Source organism: Babylonia areolata, chromosome 14, assembly GCF_041734735.1.
Source record: "Babylonia areolata isolate BAREFJ2019XMU chromosome 14, ASM4173473v1, whole genome shotgun sequence".
Lineage (NCBI taxonomy): Eukaryota > Metazoa > Mollusca > Gastropoda > Neogastropoda > Buccinidae > Babylonia > Babylonia areolata.
This window is the reverse complement of record NC_134889.1, coordinates 8463756-8484231: the sequence shown is the minus strand read 5'-3', so window position 1 is coordinate 8484231 and position 20476 is coordinate 8463756. Positions and strand designations below refer to the sequence as shown.

General features: G+C 44.4%; 1 protein-coding gene across 2 annotated transcripts; it reads right to left on the bottom strand.

Annotated features, from left to right (window-relative positions):
- Positions 1-2048: 2048 nt before the first annotated feature.
- On the bottom strand, positions 2049-19253 carry LOC143289791 (GTPase IMAP family member 4-like). 2 transcript variants are annotated; one of them, XM_076598929.1, is made up of 6 exons: positions 19152-19253; positions 12639-12805; positions 11260-11397; positions 5842-5950; positions 3716-3873; positions 2050-2547 (listed from the first exon to the last, which is right to left on the bottom strand). In XM_076598929.1, the coding sequence occupies exons 1-6, from the start codon at positions 19171-19173 to the stop codon at positions 2137-2139; spliced, it is 1005 nt and encodes a 334-aa protein (XP_076455044.1). In that variant the 5' UTR covers positions 19174-19253; the 3' UTR covers positions 2050-2136. The 2 variants fall into 2 exon arrangements, with proteins under 2 accessions (XP_076455045.1, XP_076455044.1); XM_076598930.1 differs by lacking the exon at positions 11260-11397 and having other exon boundaries at positions 2049-2547.
- Positions 19254-20476: the final 1223 nt, after the last annotated feature.

Sequence of the window (20476 nt, the reverse complement as noted above, 5' to 3'; positions counted from 1 at the left end):
GCCTCTTTCTTCGCTGCCTCGAAGGTGGTGTCAGGGTTATAGCGGATGAGGCGCCTGACATCGCGCCTGAGTGCGGCTGACTGAAGACCTCTGGCGAAGGCGTCGCGGAGGATGGTCGCTGACACCTGGATCATCACATCTTCAGCCTTGTTGACTTTGGTCCATAGGTGCTGAAGATGGGATGCATAGTCGATCACCGTCTCCTTGGGCTGCTGCTGTCTGCTGAAGAATGCAGTGGCAAGGTCGGTGGCGTCTTGCTGCTTTCCCCAGTTCTCCTCAATGATTTGAAGGATCTTGGCTGGGGTGTCCACTTCGGTCACTGGCAGCCTGACAATCTGCTGGCGAGCAGGGCCAGCAAGGGCCGAGCTCAGCCAGAGAGAGGCTGTCGCGTCATCCAGGGGCTGTAGCTGGAGTATCAGTCTGGCCTCCTGGACGAAGTCATTGACTTCTGTACTGCTTTCCTCACCGGATAGCGTCGGGAGTTTGGGCAGGAAGTCGGTTGAAGCCATATTGATGGGGCGACGTTTCTTGTTGTGGACTTGATGTACCTGCTGCACTGTCTTCTCTCTTCTCCTATGTCTAACTATCCCTATGTGACTGTTAGTACTACCTCTTGTCCCTGTACGATCCTAGTTCACAGCGCCAAGTATGTAATAGAGATTGCTTCGCTAGGAGCTTTAATTTATTATAAGAGGTTAAAAGACTTAGCACATCCTATGCTCACAGCGCCCAGTTGTAACAAGGTACACTTGGTGGTAAAGGGCTGTGGTTTAGGGATGGACTGAATTTAAGAATAAAAGAAATGAAACATTAAAGGGGAATAATTTTGGATCAATCTTGTGATGGATCTTTATCCTGTCGTAAGGGTATCTTTGAAGGATCAATATCCTGTTGGATCAAGATCCTGTCGGCGACGCCACTTTTGTGGCCGTGTACTAAGTGGTTATTCAAGGGTACGGCACAAAAGACTTATCTAATATTGATTGACTGAAAGGATAGATGAGAATTCCACGCACAGGCCAGGAACATATAGAGGCCAGTCACAAATGGGATTTTCTATTGTTTTATTTACAATAGTTATAAGAACATAAGGAAAGAAAACTAAAAGAAAACATAAGAAAGAGACGATAAAAAGAGAAGACAGTGCAGCAATACGTAGCGAGGTGTTAGCCGTTGTGGGAACACACACGACCCACACTCACACTGCCGCGACGCAGCAAGAGAGAGAGAGAGAGCAGGCTCTGGTCTGATGACTGACCAGGTATGAAAATGACCGCTTATCACTCACTGTGCCAATTTATGCAAGTTTAGCGGACCGCAAAGGCCGTCACGTGTGCTGCAAGCAGATCGTCACTAATCATGGAAAATCCGATGACAATTGTGTTTGTTTCAAGGTGTTCAGTGACAGATTTCTAAATGATTCCTGAACTGATTTACGTCGGGTAAGTTGCAAAAGAAAGAGCTCAACGCCTACTTTATAATGAGTATAAAATGAAGTGTTGATTATTTAAGATGAATTTATAATCTTAATTTAAGTCACTTGAACAGGGTCAGTTTTAACGAGCTCGTCGCTGAAAATTACAAACTGCGTTAAATCAGTTTAACGTAGGCAAACATAAATGGAATAGATTTAAAGATGGAATTGCGACGATTCTGCCAGTATATAATACTTGTAGTTTACTGATCTGACAAAAGAGGTATTAATTAATTACCGTGGAACAGAAACACAAGTTTGCTCTCAGCCAATGACGTACCGCGATGCGACACTGGTCGAGCAGGTGGTCTGGCGAGGACAAAATGATGTAAGCGGAGTGACGTCACACAATCCTGTGCGCGGGTTAGGAGGGAAAACTGTCGTCTGCTAATACAGCTTGTGCGTGAGGCAAGCTAATACAGCTTGTGCGTATACAGCTTGTGCGTGAGGCAAGCTAACACAGCTTGTGCATGAGGCAAGCTAATACAGCTTGTGCGTGAGGCAAATATTGGAGCAAGCATAGCGCTTGGTCACATTTAATTTCGGTTCAGGGGGTGGGGGAGGAGGGAGGGGGGTGGAGGGAATCTGAAACATACCACGGTCTGTTTTAGAGGGTTGGGAATCAAAGAACAATAGAACTGTTCCCACATGTTTGGGTTCTTTTACACTCTTTCTTGTGTGGCAGACCAGGAACTGCCATAGGCACACGCAACATCTATCGCAGCACCCACCATGATACCAACCGCTAAAGCAGAAACAGCGAAACGGGCACCTTGGGTCTTGCCAAAAAAGATGCAGAAGAATTTCAGCACCGAACCAATCCTTTCACCAAACTGCGTACCCCTCTCGGCGCACGTCAAGCTGTGTAACCTTGTTACAAAATCTCTTGTCCCATCTTCATCATCGCTGTCGCGGATGATGGCTCCACGAACGTGACTGGTGGCCTGTTCACGGTTCTCCCCGTGCGTTTCCATGCGTTGTTGAACCCTTTCCTCAACAAGGGGGGTGGCCTCTTGGAACAGCTCATTGGTGAAGTAGTCTTCGTTATTCTCCCTGTTTCTTGACATCAAATCCTGTGAACAATAATGATAGTAATGATAGTAATAGTGACAAAAACAACAGAAGCTTACAGTTGGGCCAACAGCAAAGTGAGAGCTGTATGATCAATGGTTTCTCCATTGCAATGGGAAGTCATTTACAGCTTAGTCTTTTGTGAAGGACTATGACTCTCAGACTAGGAGGCAAGATTGCACTGGCTCTTAGTGCTGCAGCCTTGGAGGGCTACTTGGCCTTTGATAACTATCCCAATGCCACCTGTCCTAAAACCCTCTTGGCCGAGAGAGTAGGGATGTAATTTGGGCAAGACACTCTCCACCATAATCAAATTCTAGCCCAGATAGTTGGGACAGCAGTTGCCTCCTCTGCTGTTCTGATGGTCATAGTCGGACACGACTGGCTATCATACAAGAAGAAGAAGAAGAAGAATGAAGCGCTCTTCTATAGTGTTGTTCCTTCACAGAGACGCTCATAGCTCTTCACAAATTAAATATAACAAGAATGAAACAACAATACTCAAGAAAATTCAAATAATAAACAATCACTCATGGCGGTCCACAAAATAGGTTTACATTAATGTTTACAAAAGAGAAGCAACAATCATCAAGAAAACGAATCAATTACGAAGATACAGTACCTATCCTCGCATCATGAACAACACACACACACACACACACACACACACACAACACAACACAACACAACACATGCACAACACAACACACACACACACACCACACCAATGGAAAAAGTGGTACAAATACAGTGGAAAATCTCCGGGAGAATGTCCTGCAAAGTGTGCTTGTTGTCTGTCTGTCTGTCTTCCTGGCTGTCATTCTGTCTGTCCGCCTGTGACCCACTCTCTTTCTATACCTGTATTGTCACGATGGTTTCATTTTTTTAAACTACAAATAAAAAGATTCTACTCATTATGGGAGTAAAGTACGACCAGAAGTGTGACCAAATTTCACACAACAGAACGAAAAAAAACAACCGATTGTCGTGTGCTAAAGATATCAATCCAGTTCGAAGGCCTTACACACACACACACACACACACACACACTGTGCGCTCATGCGCACACACAAGAGAGGCAGACAGACACGGACAAAGACACAAACAGACACAACACACAGACTCTCTCTCTCTCTCTCAACACCCACACTCGCATACACCCACACCCACAAGCATCATCTGGACAAGGTGCCTTGTACAGGAGTTTCTCAGAGCACTGGAATCTCCGTTGCTGAGCAGACAGTAACGATGCTCTACGTCAGTCAGTATTCGCCTCAGGTCGTTGGAAGCTTTCTGTATTTCCCTCTGAAAATGATCCTTCCGTGCCTCTGTTGTCACACACACACACACACACACACGCGCGCGCGCGCGATTCTAAATTCTGATGTGCCAAAAGACATGTACTTCTTTCATCAAAATCACTGAGAGACATAGAGACAGACAGAGAAACAGAGAAAGAGAGAGGGAGAGAGCAGTTATCGATCAAAACCAGAAATCCTCTCAGGGTAGCAAAGACAACATCAGCTCTGTCCAGACTGAAGGCTGTATGGAAAGACAGTAACATCTCCGTGAAATAAAAGATACAGGTTTTTCTCTTTCTTTTTAGCCTGGACTAAGCTGACCCTGGAGAAAGGTCCAGTGACGGTGAGGAAAGACCCACTGACCACAGAGAAAGTCTTGTTGACAGTGGGAAAGACTACAACTTGGGATTCTCTCCTGATAAGACCGTATGGCTGTGTTTGGAGTGGCACTGTCTTCATCTGTCTGCAGGCAGGGGCGGTTTGGTCTGTGGGGTGTGCTCAGCAGCTGGAGGGTGGTGTCTTTTGCCGGTGGATTCTGCAGTTATGAAATACTGGCTGATACACCCATGGGGATACTTCTTTTAAGGCTGTCGCGAGAGGCATCCTGTGGTCTCTTTTGCCTCTGTTCGGGAGCAGTTATGTCCCTTGAATTCTTAATGGAGTGTCCTGTGCGTGCCTGCACCCATCGTGAACACAGCGCAGGCCTCCAAGGGTGGTGCAGGATTGTTCCAAGGGCGGGTGGAGACAGTGCTTCTCTGGGTCCTCCCCAGCACCTACGGGTGTTTCTCTTTCTTCTAGACCACTGTGTGCGAGACATACACGAGGACCCTGGTGGTGATTTTAGAAAGAATGCAAGCTATGAAAATGGGGTGTTATCACAAGGCACTAATCATCAGATGCTGTCAACTCCATTGCCTTTTGGGGGAGTTGATTGTTGGGGGGCTTGGCTGCCGCGCTGCTTGGTTCCGTGAAACGGGCCAATCTTATTTACCTCCCCTGTGATTTACAATCTGTGAGCAGTTTGACGAGTGTTTTCGGGATGCATGGTGGGTTGAAGACCAGAAATAATCATTTGAATTGGAAATTGTGACTGGCTCTGTGTATCGGTATGAACTGCTCAAATGATGTGTTTGTTTCATGTCCGTATCACTGTCAGTATATGCATTTTTGACTCACTTGTGTGAACGATGCGAGTCTATGTAATAACCCGATGTTCGTGTGTGTGTGTGGTAAACTTTAACAAAATAATTTTCTCTGGAAATACTTTGGATTGAACATAGCTGGGAAAACATCTTCACAGTCATACCAACAATAGGTTGTAAGTCTTCCGGATTAAGCTGTATTTCCGGGTCATGAACGGTTTATTTCGTTGATGTGCCTGATCCAGAAAACCACAACCGATGTTTAGCTTTGAAGACGGCATGGCCTCATTCTTCTTCGCAATTTAAAGGAGAGAAATACAAATTGTGGACAGAACATATACAGTGGCGCTTACCACACCACTGACGTGTTTACTGCATATGAATATTTTAAAGTTGACACTGAATTAACTAGAATGAACATAAAAGAGAAACTGAATAGACAGTTGTTGTTTCTGCAAGCCTGCATAAAACGCTCCTGATGCTCGTTTCTGTGCGGCGTCTCTTCATAGAGCTGAAGAAGAAGCCAAAGAAGAAGAAGAAACTGATTTTGAGAGTCTTCATGCCACGAAACTTCGACTGAAACCTCCTCGAAAGAAGAGACAAAGGGTACAAAAGCTCAATGGTTCGACGGAGTAAGCCGCCAGGACTTGCCGTGTGTGGATATCACTTGGCCTTTTGGCAGTCATGAATTACATTTACAACATGCATGATGCAAGAATGATTTATTATCTCTAAAAGAGAAAATGTTGACATGTTTCCTGATAAAAAGGCGACAGACAAAACATTACATCCACAGTACATCACAAAGTTTGATTGACAAGATTAAGTAATGGGTGTAATTAAGCTCATATACCGTATGTGTTCCCGGGTATCTTGTCTGCGAAGGTGAAGACGACGATAAGGAATTTGGTGAAGTCCTGTCCAAAGCATTGCTGCAGGGACTGGTATGCCCTGTAATCCTCCTTTAAGACAGTACAACATACTGATCTCTGAACAATCATTGACGATTCTGGAACCATTGTAGTTGACATGAAGGTAACTAGTGATCACGGTCTATGCTATTTTTGACTAGGGCTGGTGGTTATCTGTACTTCAGTATAAACAAATATAGCGTCATGTAAGCCCACGATTTCTCGCAACCCCACAATTTCTCTCACTTTTAGAGAGGGGGTGGGGGATGGGGCGGAGGAAGGGGGGAAGGGGGGGGAGGGGGTTTCAACTTTCTACATAAATGTGACAGTGAAAGGTGTTTCACAATGCTTTACCCTCACGTAGGGCGCGTGTAAAAAATAGACCAAATAGTTTCGATGTTTGTTGTTATGCAGCCTTTTCTGTCAAATTAATTTGAATGTTTTTCATTTCATGCCTGTTCATTTGGTCATCTGTTTGTGTCAGCATCTTTTTGCATGCAAGATTGCACTGAAAATAGATTTTCTGTTTCATAGAAGGCACTCAAAACATGAACCTTTTTTTTTTTTAACAGAGTGAAAGAAGAAGAACAAATCAACCATCCAGGTAAACACACAAAGGGAAAGACACTCTCTCTCTCTCTCTCTATATATATATATATTTGTGTGTGTGTGTGTGTGTGTGTGTGTGTGTGTGTGTGTGTGTGTTTGTTTGTTTGTTTGTATCTGTTTATTTGTATGTGTGTGTGTGCCTCTGAGTGTGTGTGTGTGTGTGTGTGTGTGTGTGTGTGTGTGTGTGTTTGTCTGTGTACGTACACATCAAACTGCTTGCAAGTGTTCACCTCCTCAGCCGTCATTTAACATGTTTTCTATTTGTCTCTGTCTGTCTGTCTCCCTCCCTCTCTGTCTCTGTCTATCTATCTATCTATCTATCTATCTATCTATCTCTCGTATTGATATGATGTGTACCGATGCTACATGCGTAAATATTTTTTTCTATGATTTATCTGTACTTTGTTTTCTGTGTACTTGGACGAACGACTGAAAAAAGGCAAATTACCGCCTGTCACATGTACTTTTAATTAAGCTAATGACAATGTGCCAATGTGTCGCAAATCTCTTATTAGTTTATGCTGTTTTAATTCTGGTTTGTTGTTGTTGTTGTTGTTTTTCTGTTCCATTTCATCTATTTGCACCATTCTGTTCAGATTTGTACCAACTATGTCACCAGAGCTTTTCAGCTAATGACATTAAACATTTCATTGTTCTCTCTCTCTCTCTCTCTCTCTCTCTCTCTCTCTCTCTACCTATTTCTCTCTCTCTCTCTCTCACTCACCCACTCACTCACTCACTGACAAACACACACATGCACACATTTTTTTGAAACCATACTGTGCAATTACTTCCACAGTCTTCACTAACGTCGCCATCATTTTCATGATGGTCGTTGTTGTCGTCCCCCGATGACAAAGGAAATGCTTTTGATAAAAATAAAGGGGACATCCCACATTTCTCACATTTTGAAATTATACTCAATACATAAAAAGCTTGGATTTTTTTTTTTAAAAGTGCATCACAAGTGAGTCTTGAAGGCCTTGCTTCTCTTGTTTCAAAATGTAATGTTTAAGATGAAAAAGATCAGTTTAAAGCAAATTAAGTCCCCTAGCATTAAGTAGAGTAATTTCCCTTTTTTACTATCTGCACCAAAACGTTTGCAAAATAAATAAAACTTCCATGCTTAGCAAAAGAAGTTCCTGTTTGAACAAAAAATGATAATTATGACTGCTCTTGTTGTTGGGTCGAATATCAGATCAAAGTGCCAAGTTTAGAGAATACAAAAAAATATAACAGTAACAGTAAATGCAGTTTGCATATAATTAGGGTTCATTTTCTATTTTTTGAGCCCATCCCAGAGGTGCAATATTGTTTTAAACAAGATGACCAAAAAGAACTGACTTTTTCCTATTTTTATGCCTAATTTGGTGTCAACTGACAAAGTATTTGCAGAGAAAATGTCAATGTTAAAGTTTACCACAGACACACACACACACACAGGCAACCGAACACCGAACACCGGGTTAAAACATAGACTCACTTTGTTTACACAAATGAGTCAAAAACAAAACAAAAAAGAAATATTTAAACAAAAACAAACAAGAGAAAAAAAAGGGGGGGCGGAATATAATCATAATAATTTGGTGATTTGCAGCGAACGAAGAAGGCATCAGAAGCATGTGAAAGAGCATTCCATGGACTGCAGGCAAATGAGGTCCACAAACAAGTTATACAATGAAGTATTATGCTTACTTTTGAATACAAAAGTGTTGGGTTTTTTTCAGAGGTAATAAATCACCACACTTTTGCCTGAACGAAATTAAAATCATTTGAACCACAGGACTGACATCTCTAAATATTAGGCTGTGAAAGCAAAGTTCACCCCTGTGATAGCTAAAGCTGTGTCATATGAATAGATGACAGGTTTATAGCTGCAAGCTTGAGGCCGAAGGTGACCGCTGCTGGACAGTTTATGACATGGAACAGCTGGCCATTGGGAATGTAGGATATTCCAGTATTAACTCAATGTAGCCGTGTACCGAGTGGTTATTCAAGGGTACGGTACGGTACAAAAGAACTAACTAAATGATGATTTACTGAATTAAAGGATAGATACGAATTCCCGCGCACAGGCCAGGAACATACAAAGGCCAGTCACAAATGGGTTTTTCTATTGTTTTATTTGCAATAGTTATGAGAACATAAGAAAAGAAGACATAAACTAAAGGAGAAGAACAGAAGAAGACTAGAAGAGAAGACAATGCCTGGAATAACACAAACAATTGTCATTAGCACAACATGTCGGCACAAGTGAATAGTAAAGCACATGTAATATGTATACATGTGCTTTACTATTCACTTGTGCTGACATGTTGTGATCTAGCTTGCCACATGGTCTTAGCAATGCAAAGTGTGTCTATGAACATGCTCTCATAATTCATGTTATTATCTATGCTATTATACATGTATCCTACTCTACATGTGTGTCTGACAGTGATATGATAGATAGATTGACAGGCACACAAATGAACGCTTTCCAACTTCATAGTGCATTTACCAAATTGGGACTCCTTCTCTGTATCAAACTCTTCAAAGTTAAGTTAGGATGCATTCGACTAAGTTCAGTCCATAACTTAACCTGGCTAATGCCACTTTGAATACAGAAGTAGGGTATTGTTCCTAAGAATGTTGCAATCATTCCACATTCGCTTAGCTATCAGTTATCAGCTAAATTATCTCCCCTACCTGCCCAATAATTCTTGTTTGATGCTCATCTAAGTCTGCTCACAAGAATAACTTTTAATTAACCATTGCGGACGATGGATTTCAAAAGATGGGGGGAGATGTGACCAAGCGCTATGCTTGCTCCAAAACTTGCCTCACGCACAAGCTGTATTAGCTTGCCTCACGCACAAGCTGTATTAGCAGAGGACAGTTTTCGCAACTAACCCGTGTGCAGAATATGTGTGGCGTCACTCCCAGTTTGAACACAAAGCTGCTTACATCATTTTTGTTCTCGCCAGACAGCCTACTCCTCGACCAGCGTCGCGGTATGCTATTGGCTGAGCTGGAATCTGTGTTTCTGCTTTGCCATATTTAATTAATATATCTTTTGTCAGATCAGTAAACTACAAGTATTATACACTGGCAGAATCGTTGCAATTCCATCTTTAAGTCTATTCCATTTGTGTTTGCCTACCTTCAACTGATTTAACGCAGTTTGTAATTTTCAGCGACGAGCTTGTTAAAACTGACCCTGTTCAGGTGACTTAAATGAAGATTATAAATTCATCTTAAATAATCAACACTTCATTTTATACTCATTATAAAGTAGGTGTTGAGCTCTTTCTTTTGCAACTTATCCGACGTAAATCGGTTCAGGAATCATTTAGAAATCTGTCACTGAACACCTTGTAAGAAACACAGTTGTTGTCAGATTTGGCCAGATTTGAGTCGATCTGCTTTGTAGCACCCGTGACTGTCTTTGCAGTCCACTTAACTTGCATAAATTGGCACAGTGAGTGATGAGTGGTCATTTCATACCTGGTCAGTCATCTGACCAGACAGAGCTGCTCTCTCTCTCTCTCTTGCTGCATCATGGGCAGTGTGTGTTGTGTGTGTTCTCACAACAGCTGACACCTCGCTACGTATCGCTGTAAGTACTAGTGTGTAGAATATGTTGATTTGTAAATTGTATTGTTCAACACAGTACTTGTGTTCATATGAGTATGTTCAGTTATTGCTTTGTTCAATTATTGCTCTTGACATGTTAGTCACAGCTCCGCTATGATTAATCTAAATGATTACCAAGTCGTCATATGCTCCTAGCAGTGTTCCATTTAATTTTTCTTAACCTCACAGTCAGTGACGGCTTTGCGTTCAAACTGGGAGTGACGTCACATATATTCTGGCGGTGGTTAGTTGTGAAAACTGTCCTCTGCTAATACAGCTTGTGCGTGAGGCAAGCTAATACAGCTTGTGCGTGAGGCAAGTTTTGGAGCAAGCATAGCGCTTGGTCACATCAAGAAGAAACGAGACACTGAATGTGTCCTGTGACCGTAAGCTTCCAGTTTTGTAAGTATATATTGGTTATATCTTTTTTTTCCCCTGATGAGAGGAGAACTTGATTATATGGACAAAGAGCCTACACATGCCAAGAATCATCAGCTTGGAACCACTGGGCCATCAGCCAACTGCAGTAGTATATAGACTGGGGGTTCTGGACCACCCTGATCTTTGGTCCCAAATTGCCCTCTGCCCCTTAGGGGCCTCGGTCAGTTTTGGATTCTCATATCATCCAAGTTCTTATACCACTACACGTGAGTTGTATTAATAAATGGTTCACACTCAATATTATATACTGAAGTTCAGGGTCTGAGGGCAATTTGGGGTCAAAGATTAGGTGGTCCAGCACCCCCGGTCTTAATACTACTTCTGCCTTCACTGTGCTGCTTCTTTCCATGACTCCTTTCTGACCAATATTCCAAAGGCCTGGTGTGTGGCCTCCTGGCGACCTAACATCGATGTTTCCTTGTAGACTGCCGACGCTGGAACTGTGACGGACGAACCCGGGTGTGGCCGTGTATGGCGGAGTCTAAATAAGCGGCGTGGGAGTAATGCCACTGAAACAGTGAAGATGATGGGACAGAAAAAAAAAATCCAAATGCCGGCCACTCTCTACTTAACTGTGGAAGTAGGGAGATATGTCTTGTAATAACACTATCTTTTACACTTCATGTCATTGGCTGTGTGTTATATTGCATAACACTTAGTGGTGTGTGTGTGTGTGTGTGTGTGTGAAAACTTACCTCAGTAAATGTGCTACTCTGTATGACCAAGAGGATCACATGAGGTCCAGGGGTCGACACTGCAACACTCTTAAGAACTTCTCTCTTGACGTCATCCGAAGATCGTTGTGTATTAGAGACCCCGGGTGTGTCAGTCACCTGAATAACCATCACATGTCAATGATAAATGCAGTGTTCCAGAAAACGCGCATAGGTATTTTGCTCCTTGAAATGAACGTGAACATATCCAGGTGCTTTTGTTTGCAATGCAGTCTGTATGGAGCTGTTTTTGGTGTGGTGGGTGGAATCGTTGGTGTCAGGTGGTATTGTTGTGTGTCAGATGGTATTATTGATGTGTCAGGTGATGTTGTGTGGTATTACTGGCGTGATGGTTTGTATTGTTGGTGTGTTTTGTGCTATTGTTGGTGTGATGGTTTCTATTGTTAGTGTGTGGTGCAGTATTGTTGGTGTGTCGTGTGGTATTGTTTGGGGTCCACTCTATGAACCGTTTCTGGTGCCTAGGTGTTTTTTGTTTGTTTGGGGGGTTTTTTGAGGTTGTTTTTTTTTTTTTTTGGGGGGGGGGGTTGTGTTTGTTTTTTTGTGATTGAGTCTGAAAGGTGGGGGCCTAGGGGCCGCAGAAGGCCCTCAGTGGGGGTCCATGGGGCAACGTCCCTGGTGGGGGTCTGGGGGCGAAGCCCCCTGAAGCTGAAGGTTTTTTCTCAATTTCAAACCATAAAATCTGCACTTGCGGGCCACCGGTGCTGCTGAGGTATTCCAACCCACAGAAGACCAAAAATCAGTCCAATTCTTCCTAAACTGAAGTGTTTTTGCTTCCAAACCTGTAAAGTAAGCCTTGGGGACATGATTTTCAAAAGGTCACTGTCACTCTCTTACATCATTGAACTATGCTCTATCTCTCAGCCTTATCTTTTGGATAATAATGATAACAAGATCAACTACAGCATCAACAATAACTAGAACAAGAACACAAATAACAAGATCAACAACAACAACAACAATACTACTACTACCACCATTACTACTGCTACTAAGAAGAAGACAACAACAACAATTGTGAGTAGCAGTAGTAGTAGTGGTGGAAGGAGTATTGAAGCAGGCCGGACTGGCGTGTGAGTACTGAAAGGCTCTGCCTCTCTTGCTGACATTGTTAACATTGTTGTTGGTTGTTTTGGTAGCTTTTACGTGCCTTTCCAGTCTTATTTGCCGATGTCTTCAAAAGACACAGGACATCAAGCAGCAGTGAAGCAAACGCAACACATTCATTATCTTAGAGCCTGCATTTGCTGATACCTATTGTAACACTGTCATGCAGGTGGCAACCAGCCGAGGTAACTGTGGACACAGCCGAGGTAACTGTGGACAATCTGCAGGTGACTCACCTTCAAGTGGATTCCATGACGGTTACCTCTGGCCCAGTTACAGTGGTTGGTGGTGGATGAAAGGCTGTGCCGAACATCAAAAACAGTCTTGCCCAGCAGCGTGTTGCCCACAGAGCTCTTCCCTGTTCCGGTCTTGCCCACTATCAACGCTCGAGTCTCTTGCCTCGCTGCAAAAAACATGACTGTTGTGTGTGTGTGTGTGTGTGTGTGTGTGTGTGTGTGTGTGCGCGCGCGCGCGCGCGTGTGTGTGTGTGCGCGCACACGCGCGCGCGTGTGTGTGTTTGCTTGATATGTCACTAGAGAGAGAGAGAGAGAGGGTGACAGCAAGGCTTTTTGCGTGATCTGCACTGCCAGGGAATATCGGCCTGACCTACATGGACAAAATTTAGTGGTCTTTTCTAGTCGTCTCCATTCCACAAAGGGGGCTGAATAATTTGTTCATGGTTCAGTGCAGTTCTCTTATTCCTTCAACTTTCTAAACTGTTTGTCTGTGTTTCCATACTGAAATGGATTACTAGGCTGGATACTGGGCTTTTTGATGGTTTTAGTAGACTGAAAACCACCGGAAGATGATCACTGCCTTGACGTGGGAAGCATCTCCGCACTCATTTTTGATCTGAATCTTGAGCGATGTCAATGACACTGTCGCTGTCTCCTAGAAGGGTTTCTCCTGAAATTTCTGAAAGGCCGAGTCTTTTTGGGATAGAGTTTTGCTGGCCCAGTGATTTTGATAATGCATTAAGGTCTCTTTATATAATGGTAGAGTCACCAAAATCATGTTTTATTTCCTCTTAACACGCCCAAGCAGTTCTAGTAGTGAAGGATCATGGGTGTGCACAGACATTGACGAACACGATGCTTTTGTGAATTCCGTCTGGTTTTCAAGACGTGTCTACCAGTTCACATGAGTTGCTTGGAGAAATCTATGATGGAATCTTCGGTTTTCAGATTCATTGACTCACTTGTGTTTGGTTGTGTGTGTGTGTGTGTGTGTGTGTGTGTGTGTGTGAGGTCAGGTCATTTGATCTGCTACTGGTAACCTGTAATCCAGTACAACCTGTTCAGGGTCGGGTTGCCGGCGACTAAACCGGCACTCCCACCGCTCCCTTCCGGGACTGGTGAGGGGGTGGCTAGACACCCTTATGGAGATCCATAAAAGGGCGTTGGCTCAGGAGAGCCACCGACGGCCATCTAGCTCCACTGTGCTGTGTGCATGCCACACGCAGTTGGCCCCCGGGGTGTGTCTACCCATGCATGCGAAGTCTGGATCCGGCAGAATCTGCGGAAGAAACCTATCGGTTCAACGGAGAGGAAGGCGGTTACAGCAACGCACTGTGGAGTGCAGAGAGCAAGATGAGACACCGAAAGGATATCTTGGTCATCCACTGCATCCGTGCTCATCCTCCAGTCGTCTCGACTTAGTCTTGCCACTGGAAATTGGTGGACCCGGACGAGAGAGTGAGGTTGACGTTGCGCAACTCCTCTTCACTTTAAACAAACTCATCGCGCAAGTCATCAGTCATCCAAAATGACCTTTCATCCTTCATCATTTCATCACCCCCAAGTCCTGTGGCGACAGGCGAGCGACGAAACGACAGGTGTGGGTACACTGGCAGTCGCAGTCGCAGACCTGCACGCAGGCGGCTCAGGCCATAGGGTCGTTCTTCGTCGACAGGAGCAGCGATGGAGCTCGGCAGCCGTCTGAGCGTCTGAGCAGCCCTCTTTAGGAATGCACTGCTCACCTCCCTGGCATGAGGAAGGGGCTAGAAAAGGTGCCCTAAAAATTGCCTGCTCCATATCACCCTGGCCAGCATACCGCGGCTGGCGGGGACCCTACATCAGCGGTCGAAACAACAAGAAAGAAAAGAAAAAAACAAGGATCGTTCCTCTCACCATTGGTGCTTGGAACATAAGGACTCTCCTGGACAGAGATAACGCGGACAGACCCCAAAGGAGAACGGCACTAGTTGCATCCGAACTCGCCAGATACAACATTGACATCGCAGCCTTGAGTGAGACTCGGCTTGCAGGTGAAGGCGAGCTCTGTGAACGGGGATCTGGTTACACCTTCTTCTGGAGTGGACGAGGAAGCGAAGAGCGACGTGAGGCTGGCGTTGGTTTTGCAGTAAAAACAGCACTTGTCAGCAAGCTAGCTGGAATCCCAAAGGGAGTCAACGATAGGCTTATGACCATGAAACTCCCACTGGCATCTGGCCAGAAGCACCTAACAAAGACCATGTGCGGCGCCGAGTGTTGGACAGACCATCGCCTTGTAGTCTCGAAGCTGAATATTCGAATCCAGCCCAAGAGACGCCCCCAAGGCCAGAAGGCTCCAAAACTGCTCAACATCGCTAAGCTGAAAAACATCACCATCAAACAGTCCTTTGTGGAGCTGCTGGAAGATCGTCTGGAATCCGCCTCTCTGGACAACCAGAATGTGGAGTCTGACTGGAGGACCCTGCGTCAGCTGATCTATAGTACAGCTTCAGAGACCCTGGGACCCATGTCCAGAAAGCACAAAGACTGGTTTGATGAAAACTGTGATGAAATCAAGCAGCTTCTGGATGAGAAACGCCGTCTGCATCAAGCCTACCTGAGCAACCCAAAGTCCACATCAAAAAAGGATGTGTATGATGCCATCCGCAGGACTGTTCAGCAAAAGTTACGCCAGATGCAGGATAAGTGGCTGAGTGACAAAGCTGATGAGATCCAGGGATATGCTGACAGGCACGATATGAAGAGGTTCTATGATGCCTTAAAAGAAGTCTATGGCCCCACATCCTCAGGATCATCCCCCCTCCTCAGTGCAGATGGGAATACCTTGATCACCGAGAAGGAGAAAATTCTCGAACGCTGGGCTGAGCACTTCAACACTGTCTTAAATCGCCCTTCCTCCATAAATGATGAAGCCATAGACCGTCTCCCACAAGTCCCCATCAACGAAGCACTGGACGATCCGCCAACACCTCTTGAGACCCAGAAAGCAATTCGTCTGCTATCCAGTGGCAAAGCACCTGGCTCAGACTCCATACCAGCAGAGGTCTACAAGGATGGAGGCACTGTGCTGACTGAGAAGCTCCATCAGCTGTACTCACTCATGTGGAAAGAAGAGACGATCCCCCAGGATTTCAAAGATGCATCTATCATTCACTTGTACAAGCGAAAGGGGAACCGGCAAGCCTGTGATAACCATCGGGGCATTTCCTTGCTCTCCATCGCAGGCAAGATACTTGCCAGGATCCTACTAAACCGCCTCACAGCACACCTTGACCAAGGTCATTTGCCTGAGAGCCAATGTGGATTCCGGAAAGAGCGCGGAACCACCGACATGGTGTTTGCTGCAAGGCAGCTGCAAGAGAAATGTCAGGAGCAAAATGCTGATCTGTTCTCCACCTATGTCGACCTCACTAAGGCCTTCGACACTGTGAGTAGAGAGGGACTGTGGAAGATCATGGCCAAGTACGGATGCCCTCGGAAATTTATTTCCTTGGTCAGCCAATTCCATGAAGGCATGCAGGCTCAAGTCCAGGACAAAGGCGAAACATCTGCTCCTTTTGCTGTCACAAATGGTGTCAAGCAAGGCTGCGTCCTGGCTCCAACGCTGTTCAGCCTCATGTTCTCTGCAATGCTTACTGATGCCTTCAGAGATGGCCATGTTGGAATCGGCCTAAAGTACCGAACAGATGGTAAGTTGTTTAACCTCAGAAGGCTTCAAGCAAAAACGAAGGTCATGACAGACATCATCAGAGACTTTTTGTTTGCTGATGATTGTGCCCTCAACGCTGGATCTGAAGCTGACATGCAACTCAGCATTGACAAGTTTGCCACTGCCAGCAGGAACTTCGGCCTTACCATCAGCACGAGGAAAACTGAAGTTCTCCATCAGCCAGCCCCAGGGAAACCCTACGTTGAGCCCAACATCACAGTCAACGGTCAGAGACTCAGTGCGGTGGAGCGGTTCACATACCTTGGCAGCACACTGTCACGAAATGCGACCACCGACGATGAAGTGAACGTCAGGATTGCAAGAGCAAGCGCAACTTTTGGTAGACTCAGTGCAAATGTCTGGAACAGAAGAGGCATTAGTCTTGAGACCAAGCTAAAGGTCTACAGAGCAGTAGTTCTCCCCACACTACTGTATGCCTGCGAAACTTGGACAGTGTACCAACGACATGCCAAGAAGCTGAACCACTTCCACACAACATGCCTCAGGAAGCTACTGAACATCAAGTGGCAAGACAAGACCCCAGACACAGAGGTGCTCGCAAAAGCCACCCTTCCCAGCATCTTCACCATCCTGATGCAGTCCCAGCTTCGCTGGGCTGGACACGTGGCGCGCATGCCAGACCATCGGCTGCCCAAAAGGCTTTTCTATGGCGAGCTGCAACAAGGGAAGAGATCACACGGAGGTCAGAAGAAGCGCTTCAGAGATACTCTGAAAGTCTCTCTGAAAGCGTTTGATATCAACCCTGACTCCTGGGAGGAATCTGCAGTGGACCGTGACAAATGGCGTGCTGCTGTGCACAAAGGCACCAAGTTGTGCGAGGCCAACAGGACTGCTGCAGCTGTTCAGAAGAGGCAGGCCAGAAAGTCACGGGCAAACAAGCTCCCTGACAATGGTATGCCTGTCTTTGTCTGCCCCAACTGTCAGCGAACATTTCGTGCGCAGATTGGACTATTCAGCCATCTGCGCATTCACAGATAGATTCATGAGCATCCTCCCCCCCACCCCACCACCACCCTCCCCCCATCCCCCACCTGGATGACAACGATGGTCATCATCGATCTCGATGGACACACACCACCAGTTCACATGAGTTGCTTGGAGAAATCTATGATGGAATCTTCGGTTTTCAGATTCATTGACTCACTTGTGTTTGGTTGTGTGTGTGTGTGTGTGTGTGTGTGTGTGTGTGTGTGTGTGTGTGTGTGTGTGGTGTGTGTGTGTGTGTGTGTGTACGTGCGTGCGTGCGTGCGCGCGTGTGTGTGTGTGTGTGTGTGTGTGTGTGTGTGCACGCGGGCGTGCATATGTGTGTATGTATGTCTGTGTGTCCGTTGTCATTTTCTCCTTCTGGAAATAGGCCTACTTTGTCAACAGACACCAAATCTGGCATAAAAATAGGAAAACTTATGTTATTTCCACACATTCTACTCATAATGACACTGCAGTCCTGGGAAGGGCACAAAAATATTTAAATATTTTCGCAAAAAAATACTGTTATAGTTTTATTCTTTATACACAAAAACTGAGCAGTTTTATGTGAAATACTGACACGCTGATTAATAGCAGTTTGTTGTTGTTGTTGTTTGTTTTGTTTTTGTTTTTGCTGAAATAGGAACTTCTGGGAACTTCTTTTGCACAGTATGGGGGTTACATTGATGCACACATCTCTCAGATTCACCATCTCATTTAATCAAATTCACAGTCTTATCAATATCCATCTGGGGAAATAATTCCCATAAAACAGATCTCACTCAACGAAGGCATTTCATTTTAAAATATGATCACGGGCATAGAAAGGCTTTTCTGTTTATGACTCAGCGTGACGGTCTTACATTATCTACACTCGCCCTGGCAGTCTTTCTGGGAAACTACGAGACCGTACATAATTCAGTCGAGTCACGCGTGCAATTGTTCGTGCAACCTTATTATTGTACTGGCTCGTTTGCACATAAAACAAATAAAATATAACTCATGGACAGAACACACATAATGATGATAACTACACTATCGACGTGTTTACTGCATACGAATACCTTAAAGAGGAAAGTACATTATCTACGAACACAACACACATTAATGTAACACACTTCGAACAGAGGCAGCCATTTTGGATTTTTGGATAGTTTCGATATTGCTCAGTTAACTAATTCGCAACAACATATTAGTGACAGAGGGGAAGAAGGCCGATAAACACACACACACACACACACACAAACTTTGGCATCTGCGATTTCGAACAAAAACAACAACAAAACGCCCAACCCAAGGTGACAACATGACCTGTTGGAAATAAATAAAGAGAAGTGTCCTCGATCTAAAATTAGAAGACGGTGGTTAAAACAACAACAACAGCAGCAACAACAACAACAAAAGTACACACAGATCAACAACATGACATCATGAAACAGTTGTCACTCCACAGTTTACATGGTACAAAGTTCCCAATAGCTCGAGGCAGAGGCTCCCACCTCTACTGGAAATGGAAAACGCTTGCTCCTCTGTGGAAACTACTTCGCTAAGACGGCTGGAAAGATTTAGTTTATCTTGTAGGATCGACAACTTCAATGACTAGAGAAAAGAAGAGCGGGAAAAAAAAAAATCAGTCTGTGACATGCTTTTTCTCTTTGTAACTTGTACACTCGTTGTTTTTTCCCTCTCTCGAGTTTCTTACCTCGGGTTGGTTACGCTGCTGGTCAGGCATCTGCTTGGCAGATGTGGTGTAGCGTATATGGATTTGTCCGAACGCAGTGACGCCTCCTTGAGTAACTGATACTGATACTGATACTTACCACGGGACATACAATTACCCATTGCAGGATCAAGGTAGTTATTTACTTCTCAAGAAGAAAACTGGAGCAACACAACATACACCATACAGGGTCTTTCCGTACTAATGTGTTTGCTGTGCGTAAAGCGGTGCGTGCGTGCGTGTGTGTGTGTGTCACACGCAACTTGCCTGATTGAGGAAGTACTATATATATCTGGTTGTTTGGTTAGTTTTTAAATCATTTATGGCTTGACGTAAAAAAAAAAAAAAAAAAAAAAAAAAAATCAAGAGCTGCCGATTCAATTACCACCATAAGATTTTGAATTTGACTTTGATTTTGACTTTTACTTTCACACACAAACGCGTGCGCGCACGTGCGCGCAGAAACTCACAGACGCGCGCGCGCGCACACACACACACACACACACACATAGAGGCACACAGACACAGTTATTCGAATTTTGAATATCTTTGAAAATTGTTCCTCTAAGGATTTATATCTAACACACACATACGTGTGTGTATGCATGTGTATACATGCATGCACGTGTGTGAAAGAAAAAGGGGTGGAGACAACAGGAAAGAAAAGCACTGCACGCTGCACATGTCGCCAAACCACATTCCCTCGACGGCTGGACATGTGTGTGTGTGTGTGTGTGTGTGTGCATTTCGTCGTTCTTTTGCTTAACGTCTATCCACATTTGTGATTTTAGACGAAAATCTATCAACTCCCCCACCCCATCCATGCCTTAAATCATCACAACTTTCCCTGTTCCTCTCTCCTCAATTAAAAAAAAAAAAAGGATATAAACGAAACAAAATAACTAGTCAACCAGTAGAATTATAACAAAGAGCCAATTGGGCTCCAAATTAAACTCTTAACTATTTCAAACACATGTCGATTATCTAGACATTTCTAATGGAAGCAGATGGAACTGCAGATTTTGTAAATGACATAGGGTAAATATGGTTTTAACTGTTCACATTCATGGATGATATGCACGGGAGTAATTTTATTGCCGCAAATGCAAATCACATTAGAAGTATATTTTGTTTTTATGGCATCTAGTTGTAGTCTGTATACCAGACTTGTGAGCCTTCTGCTATTGTGATGTCCTTTTGTTTTAAAAGAAAACATGTGATCAATTTTGCACGAGTTATCGTCAGTATTTTCTCTGTCAGGGTCAGACTCCTGTTTTAGTTTATTGACATGGATCCAGCAAGTTTTCTCCAGTAGAGAATAACCCTCTTGTAATGAATATAGAATACGAATTTCGATGGCACTGTAGATGTTCACTGTGCCTTTTTTTCTTTCTTTTTTTTCTCGCACAGCGACCCACTCGTTCA